The sequence below is a fragment of the Gallus gallus genome, chromosome 3 (genome assembly GCF_016699485.2).
Source record: "Gallus gallus isolate bGalGal1 chromosome 3, bGalGal1.mat.broiler.GRCg7b, whole genome shotgun sequence".
Classification (NCBI taxonomy): Eukaryota; Metazoa; Chordata; class Aves; order Galliformes; family Phasianidae; genus Gallus; species Gallus gallus.
Genome location: NC_052534.1, coordinates 35177422 through 35202836, shown reverse-complemented (window position 1 = coordinate 35202836; position 25415 = coordinate 35177422). Strand labels below are relative to the sequence as shown.

General features: G+C 38.5%; 1 protein-coding gene across 9 annotated transcripts in view; it reads right to left on the bottom strand.

Annotated features, from left to right (window-relative positions):
- The window catches only part of PLD5 (phospholipase D family member 5), a 330317-nt gene that overhangs the window by 165538 nt on the left and 139364 nt on the right, over window positions 1–25415 (bottom strand). For 2 of the 9 annotated variants that reach the window (NR_173702.1, NM_001397393.1), the window contains exon 1: window positions 7590–8001. The exons of the other annotated variants lie outside the window; for them this stretch is intronic. Coding sequence is in view for 1 of the 2 variants with exons in the window: in NM_001397393.1 (NP_001384322.1) it covers window positions 7590–7592 (3 nt within the window). In the remaining variant the exon portion in view is untranslated. Of the gene's footprint in view, window positions 1–7589; window positions 8002–25415 lie in introns of those variants that run through there. 9 annotated transcript variants of the gene reach the window in all.

Genomic DNA, 25415 nt, shown 5'->3' with positions numbered 1-25415 from the left:
TACAGGATTACATTATGAATGCTCTTAAACCTGACAGAAATATGGCTTCATGGTTGTGGTTGGGATTTACCTGCAATAAACGCATACTGAATTCACATACTTTTTTCCAATTGCTAAGATGCTATCTAGGTCAAAATTGTGTTTTCTATGCAATACTTGATAGCAAATCAGAGCTGAACTGGCAAGAACACTCAGCTGCACATCCAACTACAGCAATACATTGTCTTAGTGGAGCATGAAGACAGGTGGAATATCCTAAGGTAGCTCTTACTCAGTAGCAAAGTTTACAGTAAAGCAAGCCAAAAGGAGCCAGTCTTTTAAAACTGAGAACAATGGGTTAGCTCCTATATTTCATATGCAATGGCATGGGTTGCACTGCTTTTTGTGTTTTTAATAGCAGTTGAGGAAAGCCATGAGATAGCACCAATGAAACCTTTCCAAAACTAATTGCTGCATCATTTTCTATTCATCACGTATGCTCAAAGCATTCTCGGGAGAGACAGGTCCACTTCGGGCTGAAGGTTTGTTTGGACAACACTGAAAGCACAGCCTACTACCTGTGGTTCTGCCAAAGAGTTTCCACATGTGGCTAAGCTGTCTGGTCTTACAAACAAATGTCATCACACCCTGTGCCTACAGCTTTATTTGAAGAAAGCTTAAACAAACAAGATCCACTAAAGCTTTTCCTCTTCCCACAGAAAATGGAGGAATAGCGGGAACTGGAATATATGTTGTGTTTAGGACAAGGTTAATTCCAGAAAAGTCATAACATGCTACAGGTGGTAACAAGCATTTGCAAGATTAAGCCCCAAGGAACTGACTTTGTTTTCATATCCAATGTCTGAGTCACCTCTGAATTACTTTCTAAGCAACACAATATTTCACAGCAGGTGAGTTATTATTGTGATCTATTCTGGAGGTTTGTTTTTAAAAGAAGCATGGGTGTGATCTCATAGCAGCAGCAACCACGTACACAATTTGAAGTGCAGTAAAGAGAGGGGAAAAAACAAAACAAAACAACCATGTTTTCAGAAAGCTTTCATAGTTCCCATATTCCCACGTAAGCAAAACATTTCCAAGCAATGAAACAAACCATGACAATAATGGCCTATATTAGTTCTCTATTAAAATTTCCATATAACAGGTAAACAACACATTTTGATCTAAAATCACTTTCTGAAGAGACAAAGAGACAGATTATTAGAAAAAAGAGTACATTACAAGTAGGAAACTATTCAAAAAACCTCTACACTACTGGTAAATTAATAACATATGCTATCACTCCAGAGAAGTAGTTTTTCACCCTATAATTATCCATTCCTATTAAGTACCGTCTCAGGCAACATCTTGCAGGTATCTTTTACATATGTGCATTTAATTATGTTGTTCCTGAAAAAACCCTCCTACTCTCTCTCTCTCTCCCCACCATCTACTGGAAGGATGTAAGTGCTTCCCCTCCAGCAGAAAAACTGACAAATATCTGAGCAAATATTTCACTGTTTTTGGACCATTAAAATGATCCACAGCAAATGCATTACTTCCATAACTTTGCACAAGGGAATTAATACAGCTGCTGAACGTACTATGACTATTAAGGTCATCCTAAACAAACATTCACTAGCAGTTGTGGGGTTTTGGTGTTTTGTTTTTATTATTTATTCATCCTCAGGATTCTTCTACAAATATTTCCACATTTTGCTTTCTTCAAAAGAGACTTTAAACTGTGAAGGCAACTTCAGCAAACTTAAGAGAGGTATTGCATTTGGGGAACTTGTGACATACAAACCAACCAAAAAGGACTGCAGATATTACTGTAACAGAATCACATGCTTATAAGTTCTGAAGTGTCATGTAATAACCTTCCTTCTACCACACAGATAAGAAACTGCATGCTCTCGGTTATTTTACAGCATTATAAATGGTTTCTTCAATTAGATTGTTCACATTTTTCATGGCTTTAGAGGGTTCTAAAAACAGCACAGTAGAACTCATATTTACCCTGGTATGCTTTAGATTTGTTAACTTTTCCCAAGTGCTTAACTATAGTTATTTCCTATCAGGCTGTAGCACTGATCCTTGTGTAAAGTGAAATACCTAAATACTCAGGTATAATGATACTCTTCTCAAAGGTAGAGAAGATGGAACTGCCCATCACTTCTTGGCTACAGCACCACATCAACAGCGAGGGACAAAGGAAACGCAGTCCATGAGCAGCCAATGTGCACAGAGAGAAAGCAGCTAAGTACAAGGATTTTTCAAAATCATCTAAAACAGATGATTGCAGAGACTCCAATACATTCTGCTTGTGGTATTCCTAGCGTGTTGCATTCATCCCTCACGTAGAACTTATTTTCTCATGCTTTGCATGTATAAAGAAGCCAATTTTCTTTCCACCTGCTCTGTACTGGAAGAATTATTAGATGCAACTGCTGCTTTTGTGATTGATTCTCTGTAATAGTGGAATGAACAGTAGCAGAGAAAAAGGTTTCTTTTCAACATACATATCACTTTTGACAATCATACAAAGAGAAAAGTAAGAAAATTTCAGCAGTGCATGCAATGGATTTTGTACAATAAATAAAGAACCTAACAAAGGCTAATTGACTTATAGGAGCTTTTCATCATATAGCACTTTTTCAGCATTTCAAAAATTACTCCCTTCTATTTCCTCAATGAAAGAGGAAAAAAAAGATTGGAAGCATTTCTTTTTTCTAGCCTAGGTTTTGCAGGCTAGTTTCAATCAACTGAATATTATTTATTTTTGCCTGAATGAATCAGAGGTCTGCAAAGTATTGCTTTGTTTATTCAGGACTCGGTAGCTGAAACAGCGTGTTTGGCTGAAATCAAATGTATACAGCTCCAAAACTTTCTCCCCAAAACTAATGCTGATAAAATCTATATGATATTACAAAGATTCTTCTTTCTGAACATGAAGGAACAAAAACTGTCAAAAGCATTGACAGGAATAAAGTGAAATGAGAGGTGCAGTCCTACAGCATCCTTCTCCTTGCCATTTTTCTTAAATAAATCTCTGTTACCACATGGTCAAATAAATACCCACTATGCTGCCAAAACAAGAGTTCTCCCTGTTACTGGATATGGAAATGTATACAAAAAAACATGTCAGCAGCCACTAGCCTGGTAGCTTTAAACACATGCACTCCCTCTGACCCTGTGACAGAGAGGAAATCATACAAAAGTCACAAAAAGAGCCACATCCCAGTGAATAATGGAGAGAAAGAAGTGAAACACACAATCTGAGAACACCTCTGACCTACCCAAAAGGTTAGCACTATCGAGTTTAAGCCTCGACTAAGAAAGCTATCCTACTACAGAAATGGACGTAGAAGAGCTATGGGTTTCACGCAGTTATCTGTCTACCCTTTTCAACTGAATAAATACACCAGAGATTTCCTCATTCCAAAATCTTCATGGATCCAAAAGCTTTAGTCATATACCTGGAGTGTACCTTGGTGAACAGAGAGGAAGCGGAGCTCCTGGCACAGTTTCAGGGGAGTAGATGACACTTGTCACAGAGTTCTCCACTTCATTATTAAATGATAAAAGAGAGCTGACTACGTAGCTGTATCCCCAGGTGACACAGCTACACTGGAAAACATATTTAAAGAAAATGTCCTTAACTGCTGAAATATACAGTAGACTGAAAACAAAGTACAAGATCAGGAGAGCTTAAGCAGCAAGCTTCCCATCACTAGACCTGGAAATCAGTCAAGCTGCGCAAGTGCATTTCCCACCTGCACACACTAACCAGCCTCATTACTGACCAGATCACACTCCTTATTACAAGCACCAGCAGCACATCCTTCAGTGCACAGCTCCCTGATTGACTTATTTTACATCTCTACATTATCAACTGGCATAGAGGCATCAGTACACTTGTCTACTCCCAGTCTTTTTATTTATGTAGAACTCTTAAGCACAATTGTTTGCAGTATTCTCAATATGATCATGACATATACAAGCAATTACGTGCAGCAAAACGTCACGTTGCTATGACAGTCCTAACATACACAGGCAACAGTTTTGTCTTGATATTTCAAAATAGTGTGAATGCTCTAATATGAACGTCACCAGGTGAAGGAAAATACAAATTATTGGGCTCATCGTAGCTCTGTTTCTCAGGAAGCTGCTCCCATTAACTGTTTCATGTGGAGACCGGACTGACCTTCTCCCCCGCTTTCATTTTCCCCTGCCTTCCCTTTTGTCATCAGGACAGACTAAGGCTAAAAGCATCCCCTCCTAATAATTTCTTCGTATATCACACAGATGAAGGAATAAAACCCTGCCTAGAACACAAATGCAGCAGACATTCTAATACATTATGTAAACCACAGCAAATAATTTATAACTTCCTGAAAGCATTTTATATTGTACTGCCTCTCTAATGGCACAATTTAAAACACAGGTTTCAGTGAACTAAACCTGATCTGTAGAGTACATTGATACCGAAATGTGAAACAGCCTAAAAAAATATCCACCAACAAAAAATTATTCCAGTTTAGAAATCCTTGCATAAACATTATTTGCTGTCATATTTTGTTCACTGAAACTATTCAGACTCCACAGATATGGATGCTGAAATTTCAAAACAGATGCTCTTTTCATTATGAATAAACTCAAACATAGACTTGCACATATTTCAGCATTACGTTTCAATTAAGCATCATGGCTGTTTTCTTCTTCCTCTTCTACACAGGCAGTATTTATGGAGCAAAGTATGAACTTCATCCTACATATGATGCACAGGGCTGCTGGTGCATTAAAGAGCCTGTTACACAGCTACAGCAACTCACCTGAATAAAACTGTGCCAAAAGTTAATTGAGGCATGTCAGCTAGCACTGAGCACACACACAATCTGTCATTCATCAAAGCTGTACTGTACTAAGATTTTTGACTAAATCCATCCATCAGTGGTATTATGAGAGTCAGCATGACTGCTGCTGAATGCACAAAGTAAATTTTTTGGCCAAGAAAGTGGCAGGATAAGAAAGCAAAAAACTAACATTGAAAAAATCTAAGGGTATTACCAAGTGTGAAGTCAAGCTTATAGAGATAGAAAGCAATTATACTCCCTCATTCCTCTGTATGTGAAACATAGTTCAAATGTTTATAGCAATGCTCTTAAAATATAGGGTTATATTCTCAGGCAGAACTTCTGCTTAGTCACCGGGATTTAGAAGAAGTATTTAACCTGAATTCATTGGGATGAACACTGTGTCCAATTGTTGAATGACTTTGTTTTTAAACAAGCCTTACTTTACCCAGCATCTCTTCTACTAATCTTAAATCATACTTCATTAGAAGTTACTCCAATAGTTATGTTTATGTCCCTCCAATTTTTCAATAAGGCTTGTACATTACTTATTACTGTTGCTGTTGTTAGAAATAAAGACTGTGAGTGAGTGATTAAACCCAGGTCTCCACTAGATAGTTTGCAATACTAACATAGGACCACTAACTTACACTCTGAATCCTATCACACTGAAATTATAAGGGATTGCCATTTGGACTACATGTGCCTTTCCTTATGCAACTGATTCCCATGGAGAGTTCTTCTGGGGGGAGTGGGGAGAGTTATTTTTTTTTCTTATCTGCCCCCACCAGCCCCTCTTGCCCCAGGAACAACAAATATAAAAGATCTTTTCCCATGCAATCTTAACTAAAAGAAAGATCTCTTGTGGACTGCCTGCACTAATTACCTAACTAATCCATGTCATGCAGGACACAAAGCAAGTTTACTTTGGATCAATCTTTATCAAGAGCAAATACATGGCAGTATATGAATGGTTTTATTTCTAGAAGGAGAGCATTCTCTTTGATTTGCTATAAGAGAAATCACACACCTGAAAACATGTATAGCCTCATTTGTTATTCATCATGTTCTGAGTTTACAATATGAAACAGCAGCCAGTTCCTGCATCTCCCATTTTTTCATGATAAAATTTAGATACAAGGCAGTATAAACCAAGAGCACATTGTTAACTGAGAGTAAATGACATTATTATAAAGCCTTCTCAATTAATGAATACCAGTACTTAATAGATATTCCACATTGAGCATTTTTGTCAAGGAAATAGTAGTAACATTTCACAGTACTTCGGTTCATACTTAATATCTTTCCAAGAAGCTTACAGCCTGGTTTCCGTTCAATTATTGATTTCCTAATCTATGGTGTATGTTGAGAAGGGCAACATAAATCTTTAATATATTAAAGTGTGCTTACGGTCAGAACGTGGAGCATATAGGTCAAGACAACATTTCACTATCTACAGTACTTCAGTATTATTTCTTGCTATGCTGTGAAACCACTTAGAATAGGGAAAGATCAGACAGCATTCGGGGATAGTTTTATTCCTACAATCCCAGTCCTCGTACTGCTGAGCAACAATAAACAGACAAGACAGACAAACAATACCAAATCAGACCTTCTCACATCTGCTATACACTTTTCAAACTCTCACAGTTGCTGTTTTAAAATTATTTTCTCCCATTTGAATCACAAAGAGAGTAATTTCCCACACATCAGCTGGGCTGTCAAGGAAGCATATTTCAGTACTCTTCTGACTTCAGTAATTTGATTTCCTTTCACCCTGATGCAATGTAACTTCATAATCAATGCATTCCTGGACTTCAGTATGCACTTAAAGTGAATGGCTGAGTTCCCATATAGGAGATTGGTGGGGATTTTTTTGTTTTGTTGCTTTTTTTCCTTTTTTATAAAATTGAAATATGCATCATACTCAGTCTTAACAATGAGTGTTGGCAGTAAACACTCCCCAGATTTGCATTTCCACCCACCAATTCTTTAATACCTAAAAAACACCTACTAATAAAAGTATTTTATTGCATCTTCAGGCATTGCTTTAACTATGAATAGAATTGGCACTGACAGTAATTTCAGATTCTATATTAACGTGCTTTATATTCTATCTTTATTATTTTAATATTCAAATTGTTACAAAGCATCAAAGTACTACCCCAGAAAGTTTTCCTTCATTATTCCCCCTCGCAGATGCAATGTGACCAACAGATCTTCACAGATTAAAAACACAGAAAAATAAAAACTTCCCAGCTCCCTGAAAGTAGGAAGGTACACAATGAGCAGCTCTGCTCCTTGAAAAACAAGACCAAACAAAAAAAAGCAGCACCTAAAAAAACCCATATAAACGTGCAATTTGCATGAGCAATCAGCAGCGATTTATTTATATTTTTATACATAAAATCTCCGTCAGTGTTTACTAATGCGTTATTATATTAAAAGCCCATTCAGCTGTCCTTCTGCATCAGAACAAGTAGACACACAGGCTCACATTTTACATCAAGTTCTAGTCAGCAGTCCATCCCAATTATAAAAGATATTTATTAGATGCACAATATGTTCAGTGCCAAAGATATTTGTCACCAACTTGCTTTGCTGATCTCTTCCAGCAAAACACTGAGAATGCCTCTGTATCTTACACACACTGGTTCTTGTTTACAAAACTGTTTCCCTACTAATTTAATCACCTTTCAAGCACTGTTTTTAAAGTAATAATCTAAAACTGGTGAAAAGTAAAGCGCTTCTTACCATTCTGATCCAATATTTTCCACGTCCGTGGAGTCCCCCAGCTAGGAGCTGTTGCACTGCTTACTAGAGACACCGGAGGCTTTGGAAGCAGAGAATGTTTTATGTGGTTAAAATGTATCACCACTGATTATATTTCAGTCCTTCAATTCCTAGCCTTGATGCTCTGGAAATCAGCCAATCCAAGCAATGAAGAGGTTTGCAATAAGAAGTTGCAGGATTTTCACAGCGAATGCTTCATGAAAATGTTTTGCTTCTTGACACTTGTTTTTTTTATATCCACTAAATGTTAAAATAAATCCTGGCTCCCTCTTCCCTCCTCCTCCTCTTTTTTTTTTTCCTCCCCTTCAAAATGAGATTCATATATTGTTCACAAGGGACTTTAGCACTTGCTACAGCTAGGCACAGTGCAGACAGGCTTCGTGCCAGATTCTGCATACATCTCTGCCAAGATACCTGAATCTTGACTTGCAACACACCCTGTTATTCCAAACATGCATCTTCCTAAGCCAAAGCCCCTAACTTTGCCAAAGCACACAGTGTTTTGTGAGGTAGCCAAATGCCCCTTTGGATTAGTAAAGATTATTTGCAATGCGGTTGTTATTTGAGGGATTTTTTTATAACACACTTTTTTTTGCTAGTGAAGCCAAGGTAGCGAGTTCCAAAGTTGAAACTTCTACTACATGCTTCCAACTTCATCTCTCTCAAAAATATACACCACAGAAAAACTCTCTGCAATGCTGCAATTAAAATTACTTAATTCATATTGTAATGGTCTTAGTGTGCCCAGTAACTGTCAAGGATGCTGTGCTAGGCGTGATACAAAAAAAAGGGAAGAAAGACCTGATTCCATGGAGTTTATTAGCATCAAAGAACAGAGTAAGTAATGGAAGAGAGATGGAACTAAATCAAACAATGTCTAGTTTGACATGGACTTGCAAAAATACCTCAACAACGTGATCATTTCCAAGCCTTTAGTGCATCATAATAAACAAGTTTTAAAGAAAGAATCCTCAAGATACCATGGAGATTACTCTTGGTGTTGCTCACAGGAGGTAAGCATTCATCAATGCGTAAAATTGGGATGAATGAAGAGAATGGATTGGTGCTTCTGCCATGAGAATTCAAAAAGATCCAGAAAAGTTAAGATCATGCCCCGCATAAGGAAGGAAACAAGTCAGAAAATACATTCACACTTTTCATTTCACAGCAGGATACTACAATGATTTTCATAGTACCTGCTTGAGTGGCTATGACAGAGCAGGACTGACCTCAAAAAAAGGAAGAGAAAGGACGACAGACTAATTGGCAGGCAAGCTGAAGGAGAGTGGGTCAGGAATTTGAATTATTTGTTGAAATAACAATGAATTTATTTTAAAATCACATATAGGAATAAAATTTAGATATCAGTAACACTGAAAACCATTTTTGTACGCAGAAAGATCATAGTAAAAAATGATACACTTTATGGACATCGTGGCAAGATGAGGCCGTTTTCCAGAAGGAAGCTCCAATACAGGAGTCTACTAAGCTCGATATCTAAGCTTGACAGCCACAAGTGACTTTCTTCAGTTCTGGCTGAAGAAGAAACATCTGAAATATATTTATTTGCAAATCTTTTTTATAAAGGTTAATTTGATTTACATTTACAGATGTGAACATTTGGTACAAATAAAGTTCAAACCCTTTGAAATGTACGGAGATGGAATGGAAAGAAGCACTGAAAGAATGATTAAGAAAAGGGGGAAAAAATTGGGAAAATAGAAAATTTCAGGAAGAAAACAGGCCACAGTGTCTAAGACAGCAGAAAGGTTAAAGGAAATCACAACAGTGCACTCATTTTGTTATTTGCCCAGAGAGCTGTCTACAGAAACTCTGCCATGAGGAGTTTCAGCCGCATGGAAAGAGCAGGAGCTGCACTGGGAAGCACCCAGTGCTACCCCAGAACTTAGGTAGCAATACACAGATACAATACAATAACGCAGAGACCTAACAGGCAATTCTAAGAAAAGTTCAACTGCAATTAATCAGGATTCAGTGGATTTTTAAAAAAATCTTTTTCATTAGAATATTTTCAGTTATCCTCCTAGTCTTGATAGATAGGCAATGGAATAAAGTTGCACAAGGGGAGGCTGGAATTGGTTATCAGGAAGAATTTCTTCACTGAAGGGATGGTTCAGTATTGAAGGGGCTGCCTGGGGAGGTGGTGGACTCACCATCACCAGAGGTATATGAGAGATGTATGGCACTTAGGGACATGCTTCCTGGTCAATTTGTACTGTTTGGTGGATAGTTGGACTTGATGATTTTGAAGGTCTTTTCCAGTGTAAATGAATCTATAACATGCAAATTTTTCCCAACATCCTTTTGAGAAATTTCTGAAATCCTTACATTAAGAAAAGATACCTACTAGGATAAGGATCAAATGCCAAATATTAAGATACATAGCCAACACTTGTCTCTGTATATTTCTGCAATAAGTCTGTATGGAGCACAGTGAGATGACTCTATGCAAAACTCACGGTTTTCAAGTTTGCCTCTCAGTCAATGCAGTCAGGATGCCTCCATTGTATTACTAAGTAGTTAAGCATTAACTGAAAACATACAGATTTCAGAGTGAATTCTGGCACTGCATTCTCATAATTAAAACACACATCTTACAAACTAAAGTGCAAATATCATCTCCTAAACTCAACAAATATTATCAATACAACTATAGAGGCATAAAAAAAACACTCATGTTGACTTCTTGCTTCAGTAAATCACCTTTTTCCTTACTCCTTCCAACCTACATACTCAAAAAAGGAGAGCCCACATGGTAGACATAATATACTGGTGTAATTGCAATAGTTTAAATTCGAACCTCAACTTTTACATCTAGACGAGCCTTAAAGATGAAGTATTTTCTTTGCATAAGTTTTCTGGACAGGTCTACAATTTATCTTCCTTATAAGAAGAAATCATATTCCTCCCAAGTTTTGGTTAGAGCCCTTAACTCAAAACCTTAACCCTGTGCTGACTGCCTATAGCCTTGTCCTGCAAATGCAGGCATATATTGTCAGGCTTTACTCCACTAAGCAGACTATCATCAGGAACCCCATGCTTTAGAAAAGCATTTCAGAAGTCAGAATAAAGCTCTCAAAGGCATCTGATCACGTTCTTCTACCACCTGCAGAACTACAGCTAGCAGTCCATGTGGTAAAAACACATAGCAATCCTGAAGCAATAACGTCGTCAATGACACAGTGGTATCCTTGAGTGATCTAAATGATTAAGGAGCTCAGAATGGAACTCACTGACAACCCAAAGTTGGATTAAAAGTAATCTGATATTTGTGATGAAAATAACCTGTGTTGTCAGATCTATTTCTGCCTTTGTGTTCTTTGCAGCACTTAAACCTTCACGCTAGAGCCCACAGTCTGAAACAGCAGTTGAACTAAGAGGTACTGAACAAAGTAACTGATCAAAGAGTTTCTGCCCTGGTGGAATTTCTTTTATTTTGGCATTTGATTGCTGCATTAAGACAGAATGGGAAAAACAAAGTATCTCAATTTTTCAATTAAGAAAAAGTCCTAGAAAAAATTAAATACAGAACTGTTGAGTCATTTTGGATTTGCTTGAGATGCTGCAAAGCCAAAGAGGACACACAGTTACAGCTTTTTTGGCATACTCTGTAAGCCTGACCAAATTGTCCCTAGAATTACGTAGCATCATCTCTCCCGATAGATTGTAATAAATAATTAAAAGATCTATAGAAATCTTGCTATGAATGGCTAAAAATAAAACCTAGTCCTAATAAATGTTAAGACACGTGTATGAGCTATTACTTGACTTTACAGTACTAAGGTAAACTAGGTTATGTTTATCTGCATGAAGTCTAAACATCACAAAACAAACCAAGTCCAAAACTTCCAAAGCACCTACACAAGAGAAGAAATGTAATAAAAGACTTAATTTTTTAAATAATTCAATATTTCAGAAAATATGCATTTTTTCCCCTATTTCTTTTTCAAAACGTCACTAAGAAAAGGTTTAAAACCATCATGACCATGGGGATCTATATGGAATAGCAAAATGCACTTTGTCATTTTACATATGTTCAATTCAATCAGGAATGGGAAAACAGCAAATCAAGATGGAACAGACTAAGTTGTTTCAAAATCTTTAGACATTCTCTTCAGACTTAAAATTCAAACCCAGTTCAGTCTGTCTTGGTCAGATAGTCTTGAAAATATAATTGTTAAAGGCTTTGAGCACAGAGAAAGATTCTTAAACAGTACCAAGATGGGAGAGGAATGGATACTCAAGACTGAAGAATTGATATGACAGTAAACATCTTTGCTTTTTGTCTGTCTTCACAGAAGCCTAGTAGATGACCAGATCCACAAAACTAGTGTTCTGTGGGAGCAAGAACCATATTCCTACTTTTTTTTCTTTTACCTTGATATTATTTGCATGCAACAAATTCCAAGACTGAATTTCAGATAGCATCTTCTCTGTTTGCTTAAGCCTTTTCACTAGGCACATTCCATCAAGATAAGCCCTAACATCCCAGCAGTTTGTTGCAGTCTTTCGCTATCAGGATTCAGACTGGTTTTTCAGCTGCACTGAACACAGGGTAAGAACATCTACAGAATAGCAAAGCCCAATTAACAACACCAAAGGATGAAACACGGCTGCAAAACTTTAGCTCTCTCAATGATTTCTCTAGCTACTAGCTACCTACCCAGCCCTGAACTTACATGCCAACTCACAACACAGGGAATGACCCTGTCCAAAGCCAGCACCTGTTGTTTAATAGGGTAGTATCAATATACATACAAAAATGAGTTTTCATTGTTATCAAGACCAAACTGAAAGATCTGAAATCATGAGTTAGAGGTAAGAACAGCTGCAAAAGAACTGCCATCACATTAAATAAATTATTTTCTTAATATAAAGTTTTCACATCTATCAGATGCAGCTGCAAAAACATATGAGTGCTGCCTCCCAGAGTCCAGCTGCCTGGAAACGATGCTTTCCTTATTTGCTGTGGAACACTGATTCAGTGCCTAAGGAATCATCTTCAGTGAAACAACAGCTAGACTCCCTGTCTCTGCCAACCATCACAGAGAGGGGGCCAGGCAGGGCCTTCCCAGCCCCTACTATGCACAAACCTAGGCTTCTCTGGTGCCTTAACAGTAATGCTAGATAACAGTTTCAGAACAAAGTTAAACCCATCTCTCTCATGCCCACAAGAACACCTGCCCACACAAGCCCATAACAGAAAGTAGTTACTAGGCCTGCTGTCCCCAGGGCTGCACAGCCTAAGCCACCCACTGCTCTTGCAATGCCTGGAGCAGCCCAGTGGCAGAGAAATCTCTACAGCTCCCTATAGAAACAGCTACGAAGGAGGCACAGAAGCTACACTGAGAGGGTGGGCAGCTTCCACCTTCTGTCACCAGCAGAGAGGAGGACACTGTTTCTATACAGACACAGACAAACAACTCCAACCAGCAGTCTTTGATCCAACTACTGAATTTATCATATCACTGTAGGTGTGGTCTAGAGCAAGAAACAGACGTTTCAGGAGTCCCGTTTAAAGAAATTTAGATTCTAGTCCATGATGTTTTGAGGAGTAATCACTGTCAAATCTCTGCTGTCTGTGACAGCAACAGGGCCCAAAAAGAATGGCATGGAGCTGTGTCAGGGGACGGGCAGTGGGGGTTAAGGACAGGTTCTGCACCAGAGGGCGCTGGGCATGGAACACAGTGGGTACAGCCCTGAGTTTAGAGAGTTGTTGCAGTACTGCTCTCAGGCTTGGGCTTGGATTTTGGGTGGTGCTATGAGGAGCCAGAGTCAGACTCAGTGATCCTAGTGGGAGGGTCCCCTTCCTGCTCAGGATAAACTATCATCATTCTATGTTTTAAGCATCTTAGTATCACAAATGAATTCAGAAGTTGTTTCTTAAACAAAAAGATACAGAAAGTCTGATCCCAATTTGTTTAATCAAAAGAGAAAACAAATAATCTTTATAACCTTTCTTTCCACATGTTTGTGGAGATGGCACACAGCCTTTAAATACTGAAATTCTTACCAGTGCGAGACTGCATCTATAAACAAACAATTTCCAGCACTGAGAAAAACAGTTAACGGAGCAGCATTCCCTCCATTAACTTCCGCTTCCAAACAAACACTTGCCCACATGTTCCCTGCAGGAAAGACAAGACTCGGTGCCGACGCAGACGAGCACAGCCTTCGTTTCCGAGGCGGCTCCCGGCAGCCGCTGTCCGCCGCCTTTCACCACGAGAGGGAGGTGCAGCACTGCGGGCCCCCGCTCCGCCAGCAGAGCGGACAGCAACCACGCAAGGCTCTCATTCCTTTATAATAAGCACTTGAATTAACTTAATTAAGCTTAGCAAGAATGATTGCAGCATATGCTGGTGAGTACTTAATTAAACATTTTTATACAAAAAGCTTACATAATGTATACGTTGAAAAACAGCTAATTTTTAAAGCAGCTAATCATTACACATACATTAGTACTTGGTCTCCTATGTAACACTATTACTTGAATTGACGTAATTCAGTTTTGTTTCCATGTGAAGTTACATATAATATGATTTTCCTGGGTTGCAGAAGACATTTAATTGTGCTGCAGTACTCTGCTTATGCCAGTCTCAAAGTGGGATAGAAGAGGAAAATGGCAGAAAGATCAAAGCTGGTGCCACTGAGCTGAGATCAATCAGAGAGAAACGGAACTACACCAAGGAGATCTTCAGTTTGGTGTGACCTTAGGGCTACAGCAGATGTGGATTACCTACGTCCATGATCAAGATGTTCCTGCAGCACTGCCTTCAGAATGCAGGCGCATGTTACAGAGGTGCACGCTACAAAGAGAGAGCTCTTGAAAACCCCAGAGGAAACAAGCACAGCAAGGTACTATTGCAACATCACATCAGCTCACAAAAAACACTGGATGATCAAGAGTCATCCAATGGCAATAAGAAAGTACTTGACAGATGAGGTGGCATGACCTGAAGCAACAGGGCCAGGAAAGTACCCAAACTGATCCAGCGTAACTAGCTCAATGACAACTACAATCTACTTTAAAAATCAACATGTTAACCTCATGAGCTGGAAGTGGACAATTTGTAAGAAAGAACTGGAAAGCAGCCAAGCAGGACCAGCATTTGTTCAGGTACCAGACACTGGAATGCTATGTGAAGTTGGCAGCGCTTATTAAACCCCTCGAAATGAATAGAGGCTGTCAGCAGGCAAAAGACTGCTACAGATTTGTGAAATCTTGAGAAGCGTAGGTGTAAGCAATATGTATCTACAGTACAGGCTGAGCAGGAAATGGACCCAAACGGTTCTGAATGACATATGAGAATTCCCTTTGCCATGGAACAAGAACAGCAGCATTAAGGAGCATCTTAATGTCAAAGCATAACTGGACTGCCATCCCACAAGCTGTCAATTCTGTCCGGCATGAGCTCTGTGAGAAAGGACAAACTATGAAGATACAATGAGGATGGAGCAATAGGCTTAGAGAAATTTGGTGGGATTTGGCCCCAAATTAATCCTAACAGGCAGGAATGCGAGGCGCACTAGGGACGTATCGAAGAAGCCTTAGACATCACAAAAGAGCTTCCATTCATCCACTGTGAAAATTAAAGAGAAATAGTAAACAGATGCTATCAAGTATCCATATATGATTCTGAAGGCGCACTACAGTGTATGCAAAAAAAGAGTCAAGAAAGTGGAAAATACTCCAGACAAGCTGCCTCGATAAATAAGAAATTCCAATACTAGAGATGAGATTAGCAAGAACACCCAGAATAGTAAACAATAGCAAGGACAAACTCTCTCATACTCCAACAGCTTTTTTCTTGATGTTCTGAGAAAATGACTGTCTAAAAAAGTGATTAGAGGATTACCAAAACTTTCACCAAAACAAAGGACTGCAAGACCTGATAGCATCTCAGGAAAAGACACAGCAAGTGGTCAGACAACAGAAACAGTCTCTGAAAATGACAGCATGGCTGAAAAACTGATGACAAAAACAGATGATAATCTGTTCCTCACGCAGTTAAGTGTGAAAAAATGTACAGTAAGGAAGAGTTGATCTTAGTGACAAGATCTTTCAAAGGCTTTTGGAAAAACTGCATGAGCTTCTGAACTAAATCCTTTACCGCAAGTCCTATCTACGTTGGAAAGAAAACTAAGAAAAATGATTTAAGGGATGGGGCTGCTTTTCTAAAGACAGATGGAGTATGCACTTGAGGCTTTGCCCCAAACTAACTGCGGGCAAATCTAATGAGATTAACTTAAGATTTTTCTTTCATTTTACCAGGCTTGAAAAAAAAAAAAAAGTTTGTTTAAAGAAGCATATCAAAGTGGAGCATTCTTTGTCAAGTAGTTTGAGGCTCCTACCTTTCGAAAAGTGAAGTCGAGGGTCTCACAATAAACTCTGCAAACTGATGAGTTTAAAAATAAAAATGTTGAGAAAGAGTTGGGTTATCTCACCCTGAGATGGACCGAACTGATACGCAGAACTGCCAGTCCAAGATTTAAAGTACATATGCCTTCAAATTAGACCAACAATTTTCTGTGATGCAGCAAAATTTGACCTAACAGACACACAAAACACATGTCCAGAGAGCAACACTGCTTGTTTACAAATATATATATGCTCTTTATCATACATCGTAAACATATAAAGTATATAGATTACACTTAGATAAAATTTAGTGATGCGATGACCTCAGACAGCAGACAAGCACCCATACAGCTGCTTGCTCTCTTCTCCCCATCGATATGACAAGAGAGAGAATAGGAGGAACAAAGCAAACAAACTCATGAATTGAACAGAGACAATTTAGTGGGTGAAGAAGAAAAAGAGCAAGGGACACAGGAAATCACTCACTACCTCTAACAAACAGATTGATTGCCAGCTAGTCTTCAAGCAACTACCACAGAATTCAATCCCTCCTACCTCCTTCTTCTTCTAACTCCAGTTTCAATCACTGAGTGCAATGGTGTATGGCAAGGAATATCCATCCCTCTGACCAATTTGTGTAAGCTGTACCAGCTGTATCCCTCCTACAAACCTCTTTCCCACCTCAGACTTCTTGCTGTGGGTGGCAAGTGAGAAACAGAGAAGGCCTTTATGAAGTGCAAGCACTGTTCAGCAACAGCCAAAAAACTTCAGTGCAATATCAACATGCATGCAGCCACAAATCCAATACACTGCATCACTCTGTGCTATGAAGGCTGACTACATCCCAGCTAGACCCAGAATGCCTCTTTTGCAGCAAAGTTGACTGTAATCCCAGGAGAAAAAGACAACAACCTGAACAGCTTCATGCACTTGCAAAGTCTTAACATGAGAGAATGTTACTACACAGGTCACTCAGAGGACTTAGGACTAGGGGAAATGGCTTCAAGCTGCACCAGGGAAGGGTCAGGCTGGACGTTAGGAAATACTACTTCTCTGAAAGGGGGGTCAGGCACTGGAATGGGCTGCCCAGAGAGGTGGTGGAGTCATCGCCCCTGCAGGTGTTCAAGGAACGTTTGGATGTTGTGTTGAGGGACATGGTTTAGCGAGAACCATTGGTGATGGGCGAATGGTTGGACTAGATGATCCTGTGGGTCTTTTCCAACCTTCGATTCTCTGATAGAAATGCCTCCTATTTACCTCCATGGAAACTAAAGCAGATACAAAAAGCACAATAACACTATTTACTAGAGCAAATTCTCAGCTATAGAACACTATTTTTCAACATAGTCACTGCCATTATCTATGTATTTTTGCTAGCAACGAACAAGAACCTCATAAAGTGCTAACATAGGTGACCCGTTGTTTCACAGCTGCTATAACGACACTGCTGCTAGGAAAAAGTTTCATCCATGCCGTCCATTTTTCATCAGTCCAAACCAATGAAAGTTAGAAGGCTCTGTATCTGGACAATATGGTGGGCGTGATAAGACAGTCCAGCCAAGACAGAGCACATTGCCAATGTTCTTCAAACTGATATGGAGCCTGGAGTTATGTTGCAAGAGAAAGACTGCCTTCTTCTCTAGCCTAGTTCTGGAAATTTGAGCCTTCAGCTTAGTCAGCATTGCAATGCAGTGGTCAGAGTTGATAGTTTGTCCACGTTCCTGGAAATCTGGAAGGATCACTCCTTTCCTACACCAAAAGGCAGTGCACATGACTTTATCCACTGAGGGCTACATCTTAAGCTTTTTCTTCCACGGGGAATTCACGTCGCCACCCCATGGACTGCTGTTTTAACTCCAGTTTGTAGTAGTGACACAACTTTTTGCCACTGGAAATTATGCAATCCAGGAAACTGTCACCTTCAGCCTTGTATTGGTTAGATAGGTCCTGACAAACTTGCATGCAGCGTTGTTTCTCTTCCTGTGTGAGCATTCATGGGACCTACTTGGTGCAAGCTCTGCAATAATACTTCAGTGTTGCCACCGTCATTTTCCATGCACTGAAGCCAATATTTGGCTCCATCCACAGTTCCCCAGTTGTAATCCACCAATTGACGCGGATGATCAAGATGTTCTTCATGATGTGAGAGCTGTGCATGGCTCTCTGGAATGTTGCTTGTTTTTCATGTTTGTGTAACTGCTGCTGAAACACAACACCCACAACCTCTCCGCATTCACATCCACTGTTTGGTCTCCGGAAGCCTTCAAGCAAGCATCAATGAATGTCAATGGGTACCATTTTTTCTGCATGGAGGAACTTGGTTCCACCCATTTGCTTCATACATGCTTTCACGTCAGACACCGTTCTGTCAGACTGCCCCTTTGCTGCCATCTGTTGCACAGCAACAGCATGTAACAGAATATTGGTGGGAAGGTTCAAACTCTATAACCATATCACAACCACCCACTTATGATGTTGTGGGCCAACATAATAAATCAGGAGGCATTACTTTCCTAGCATTGCCAATGTCTCCCCTGAAGCCCTCGCAGAGTTGATATTAACTCAAAAGATACTAGAGAAGTAGATGGTCTAAAATCAGCTACAACTTAACACATGAATATTCTGAGCTTTACTCATTGATGTTTCTAATGTTTGCCTGGAGTCAGTTGGTAAAATGACATCAATAGCTACAGTAAAGAAACAAGAATAGGAAAGAACTGATCAATAGGGTGGAGATTAAAAAAAAACAAAACAGCTTCACTTCTACAGACATCTTCCAGATGAAAGATGATCTGTCTGCTTTTAAGGCTGCACTTTGCAGGCTAGCAAGAAGTGAATGGACAGCAGAATAGTTATGGAATAGCAAATGTATGCATATGTGTTGAAGCATGAGATAGAACAAGAATTTACTATGTACCAGGTGCATACAATTATTGTAAGGCATTGACAGAAGAAGAAAGGAATAACAGACATTTACAGTAATTTAGATTAACACCCACATTTCTGTAGCGTAGCTGAAAGCTACTGTTCACAAATTTAATGCTGAGTAATGAAAAACTTAATGAATTTATTGCTGGTCAAGCTGAACTGAAGGCACAGTTTAAGTTCATTAACAACTTAATTACCTAATGATTTTAAGTTGTCTCCAGCTAGTCCTGGGCATAATTAAGGCATGAATATCCTTCTTAGCCAAATTCTTTACTGGTTCAGCACATAGTCTCAAGTAGTTTCAACCGTATTTCTTTTGCTTATACAACTGAAAAACATGGCCCTGAGACTGAAGAATATCAGTCTGACCTGCCAGGAAAAAATCAGTTTTGAAAACCTAAGGATCAAAGAACAGAGAGAATCCCACATACTACAGAAGAAGCCTTAAACTCTTACTTTGAATACTCATACCTCTCTTACTTTGCTCAGTGTATCTTTGGGTGACGAGAACAATACCTTCACCTAAAAGATGACCTGATGCTGTTTGCTTACCTGAAAAATGATAAGAACATGATTCCCCAGGTGATGCACCGAATTCTGCAGAGCAATGGCCGACTCTCTCAGTCTGAAATTAAACTAAATCATAGCACTACCACTTCCCACTATTGTCTCATAAATCTAGTGCATTCCTGAAGAGGCAGTTCAATTCTACTGTTAAAACGTACTTGGGCTCAAAGTAGAGGGAAAGGAAGAATCATCTGAAGACAAATTACCTGTAAAATATTAAATGCCAAACATATATAAGCCATGTCATTTAAGACTTTTTTGTCTAGGCATGTGGGGAAAAAAAAAAATTACCTGCTTATAAAAGGGAGTTACAAAGTAACCCTAAAATAGAAAAACTCATCAGGAACTAAAAAAAATGAAGCACTAGAAGATTCTGCCCTATCAACACACAAAAATTATGACTACTAAATATAGGAGTACACAAAACATCAAGAGTGGTATCCATCTGTGCTCTCAATGTTATGTTTGTGAATACTGCAATTTTATTTTCAGCTTCATCTGAATAAGCTTCAGTAAGAACAGATTCCAGTAACCCACACAGGGAGCCCAAGAATTTACAACCTGGACATCAGAATACTGATAACATGGCTGAAGCCACTTTCATATTGCAGCACTTTACTACCAAAAGGAATCATCTCCTGAGATGTGTTCAGAATCTGAAAGATCCAGTGCTCAGATTTAGTTGATAGATTAATTAAAATGCTTTCTATATAATATAAAATATTTTCTACCTTGATAATCCTTCTACTAGGGAAGATCATGAAGTCTATTTCCATTATTTACAAGGATTACACAACATTTATCTAGCTAACAGAATAAAACCTGCTGAATATATAGAATAATTTCCTTAAGACTACAACAGACGGAAATTGCTGTAAATAATTTGACCGCTAATTGGAGGCAAAGCCATAGCCTGTCAGCATAGTTGGAATAGTTTACAAGAACCACTCAAAACATGAATCAACCTAGGCTGAGTTCCAAATTTCTTACCACGGACCTGAATAATTGATTTCTTTTTTTCCTCCTGTTTTGTTTTGCACCACTCTATTTTCTCATTTTTTATTAGATAAATTATATTTGAATTCTATTCACTCTATTAATAACTGGAGGTAGATACTGACACCTCCTTTTATACTGTCTTTCTCTAGGACTGCATTATTCTGTTTTTCAGGAATATTATGCTTTTCCAGGCTACTGACTGTGACTACAAAATGTGCAATTTTTCATTTGTCTTCCCAGGCGACATTTCTCAGTATATGCAATATTGTCTAAAAATAAAATAAAATAAAATAAAAAACACCTACAGATTGGATTTGCTCTTGGTTTCAAAGCAGAGAAGTTGATTGCTTCATGAAAAGCATCCTCAGAAAAGGAAGTTAGGCTTCCAATGGAGTTATATTTAGGTATCTTCTGAGTGCTTGTTTTTAGTAGGCTGTTTTCAGACTTTTTCTGAGTCCTCTGAACTGTGGAGAACATTCATCTCAGACTTGATTAGAGAAAAAAATATTTGTGTAGCAAAACAACAGATCCAATCCTACTCAACAGACAAAAGCTTCAATCCTATGAAGTGAATTTTTAAGATTTTGCAAATGTAAGGCCTACTTTGTTTTACCAAAGAGTGTATTATTGTGGCTATATGATGGGTATGTCTAAATTTGTATTTTAGTTTGCTCCAAGAGTGTACTTTTGCAACCATGCAAGTCTCTTAACCATCCCTGTATTGCACAGGGAGATGAAGTGCCATTCTTTTTTGGATACCAAAAAAGTAGGAAACAAACACTTCCAAGACATATAAGTTCATTAATACTACAGAAAACAAAAGTGACAGCGAATTATAAGATCACTCATCTCTTCTGGGTGGAAAACTCAAAACAGTATAGGTTTGGATGAAGCTCTGGTAGGGGCATTGCACATGCACTGACTGTATCTGTACTCAGCCTTACTCATTCTACTTTTGCTTTCATTTTTGTAGTGTCTTGCTTCTTACACAGAGTCAGCTGCCACTCACAGTTATTAAGCATGGAATATGGACTTGACATTGAAGAGGACTCTGGTGTCAGAAACATATGAAAATGGAGGCCAGGGTGTATAATCTCTTAGACATTTACAATAAAAAAGGCAAACCAAAAAATGAAACACGGTGGCTAGGAAGGTTCAACCTCTATTGCCATACCACCAACATCCACCTCTGACATTGCAGGCCAGCATAGTAAAATAAGAGGCATTACTTTTGGAGCAGCCTTCCTAATACTGGACATATCATAGAATCGCTAAGGTTGGAAAAGACCCACAGGATCATCCAGTCCAACCATTTGCCCTTCACCAATGGTTCCCGCTAAACCATGTCCCTCAACAAAACATCCAAAATATGACACAGCAAAGCTAAATCTGAATCCACATGAATGTTAAGGTCTGTATTATGCACATGTATTTTTATTTGCATTAAAAAATATGCTAGAACAACCTATAACAAACCTATTAGAGGAAGAAAGACAAAGATTGTAACCTGAAGTAATCTGAAGGCAGTAATAAATGAGAAATAACATTTTGAGGAAGAAAAAAAATTGTTTTATCTTGTGTATGTGCCTTTACACAGCTGGAAATCAAGTAGTTATTCCCTAAGGAGAAAAAAACCAACAAATCTGATGAGCTGAAACATAAAATAATACAATTATAGATAGATTACAATACATATACATAGATATGTATATATAGATACAGATGCATTTGTTAGAAGAACATACTTTCTGAGTACTTTACTGAAGAATGTTGATCCAATGATTCCAATTTTCTGAAAAGCATGAACAACTATTAACTGCCTGAAGAATAGGAATGCAGCCATTACAATGGACAGAGTAAAGTCTGATTCATATTATCCCTTACCTCCTGCACAATTACTTCCTATTCTGCAGCACTCTAAGTCTACAGGCACTGAAAACATTGGGTTCCCTGATAACAAAAAGTGCAGAACCTGAACAGGTTCTAAATCATCTCCCAAGCTCATGGTAGGTGGTAGGAAGTGAGGCTAGGATGGTAGAACAGTTAATCTTCATTATTAATATATATACACACACACACACACACACATCAGGAACTAGTACTTGCTTCCTTCAGCATGCACGATTACAGAAGTGTTAAGATACTTGAAACTACAAGATCTATTTGCGGGAAAATACATTTTTGATAGAAGATAACAATCATTTTCAGGAAGAACATCACGTCACATCTGGTGAAGCATGACTTTCTATTACTATAGAGTTTTTGTTTTTACTAGAAGAAAAAAGTACAATGTATGTATATGGTTACCCATTCATTTTTAAATAGAAGGAAACAAAAAAAAAAACACCCTAAACCTTTGGTAACTGCAATATGATATTACAATCCATGCATAAAGAAATATTATCAATGTTTAAAACAATGTCAGGTTAGCTAGCAAATCAATATCTAGACTGAATATAGTCTTTTAAATGAAGCATAGCCTAAAAACCCTCAAAACAACAGTTTCACAGTAACCAGCACTGCATAAGCCATCCACATATCTTCTTGCAAACCTTAACTGAGAATTTTAAAGCCTTTACTGCAAGTTCATTGAAAACAATAGAGCTTTCTATGGCTTCAGGAACGTAAGTTCCAGAGAAATAAACAGATACAAGACAATAGAGAAGGTAAGACAAATTAGCAGGAAAAAAAACCCAACATGTTGACAGTGAGAGAGAGTTTACTTTATGTTATGAGAAAAGCATGCATACCCACTTTGCTTCAAAATCCTAATTCAATTATACCGCAGGCTACATCTGTGTATAAGACAGAACTTTCTTTGAACTGAAATTCCATAACTTATTCAAGACACAACAGTAAAACCAAGTTGTTGTTGTTGAAGTATTAATAAACTCTCACAGACCTGGTAAATTTGTAATGAAAAATATTATTTCATCACTTTAATATTAACTGTAATGAAAAAGACCAGCTAAAAGTAATAACTCTGGAAAATGCAAGACAGTAGAGTAAGCTCTAAATATTTTCATACCAGCAGATATTATTTTTGTTTGTCCTGATGCTTAAGAAGTAACATCATCCACAGTTAGATATTACACTAAGATACAGTGAAAACAGCCCAGGGGTATAAGCATGGAATATGCGCCTTCCAATGAACTTCCAGCTCTGCTTTTCTGTGATTCACTCAAGAGAACTACATATTTTGTGGGCAAGTTTCCAGTGATTCAATTATGAAACGTACCGCATTGTAAAAAATAATAGTAAATATGTATACATTATCTTATTACTGTTATTATGCTGTTTTTCACATTTCCCAGCAAAGCAACCTTTACATTCCAAGAAAGAGTTATATAATACACTTATTACACGTATTTTAATTCAGCAGTCTTTCACCACTACAACAGATATCAGTTAACAGTTGATTGCCACACTGCTTGCCTATATAGGCAATAATCTCATTTTAAAAATGTATTTTATAAACTTACATAGAAATGCAATCAAAGGAGTTAATAACCATCTATCAAAGGCTGCCTGTTGGTTTAAATAATTACTGCAGTTATGTAAGAAAAATGAAACGAGCTGGTAATTTTTACAGATTTATTCAAGCATTAACATGATTTTGTTCTTGATCTTTCACAGGCCACGATGTGCCCGGTTTCACTGAATATATCACTTAATGCATATCATAAACTGCAAGTCGCATTTTACACAGGAGATGAGGAGGTAAACAAAACCTACGTGGGTACCAACAGTCACAGACTCTCAACATGGAGCTGGACCACTTCAGCACATTCCATGCTCTCACAGTGCCAAATTTCTCAGGCTGGCAGACGGACTGATAAGGTAAAACCTCTGACTGATAAGGTAAATACCGCTCACCTCAGCACGATGCCTACATTGTATATGAAAGCTTTCAGAGAATGGAAAAAAAAAAAACCAAATAGCACAGAACTGTGAGACTTTTTGCATAAACCAGCCTCAAACTCACACTAATGTGCTACAAATCTCCTTAGTTAAATATTCCTCCCAGTGCAACAGCACATAGAAACATACAACTGTTCAATGAGATGCTGCACCTATGCCCCAGGCAGTTGACTTTCCAGAAGACAGCAGCAAAGAGCAGGAGGGAGCCTGATAAAAGGGCTAAATAAGGCTTTAGATACTGTCTTCAAGAAGACTCTCATGAAGTAGGCATTAAAGTACAGTCCGGATGAGTAGACAAGAAGGTGAAATGAAAATCAACTGAAGGGCAATGCCCAGAGGGTGGTGACTGAGGGCAAAAAAATCTTGTTGAAGGCCAATAACTAGTGGTGTAGCTCAGGAATTAATACTGAGCCTGGTGCTGCTTAGCAGTTTCATCAGAGAGCTGGATGAGAGGGCAGAGTATAGCCTCAGCAAATATGCAAAACTGGGTGCAGTGGCTGACACACCAGAGAACCCTGCTGCCATCTAGAATTTTGACAAGTTGGAGAGGTGGGCTGACAGAAATCTTAGGCAATTCAACAAGGAGAAGTGCAAGGTACTTCACCTGGGGTTGAGCAAGCCCAGGTACCAGTGCAAGCTGAAAAGCATCCAGCTAGAAAACAGCTTTGCAGAAAAATGACCTGGGGGTCCCGGTGGACATCAAATTGAGTATGAATCAGCAATGCGCCCTCATCCCACAGAAGGCTAGCAGTATCCTGGGCTGTACTGGACAAAGCATTGCCAGCAGGTAAAAGTTACTAAGTACAGGGGAAGAATCAGCTGTCTGATGTCATATCCAAAGTGTGGCACTCAGTTCTGGACTCCTCTGTACAAGAGGGACATGGACATAGGGCCACAAAGATTAAGGTGGCACCGCGTGATACACAGACTGAAATATAGAAGGTTCCATTTGAAACTTAAGAAAAAGCTTTTTTATTGTGTGAGTGAATGAG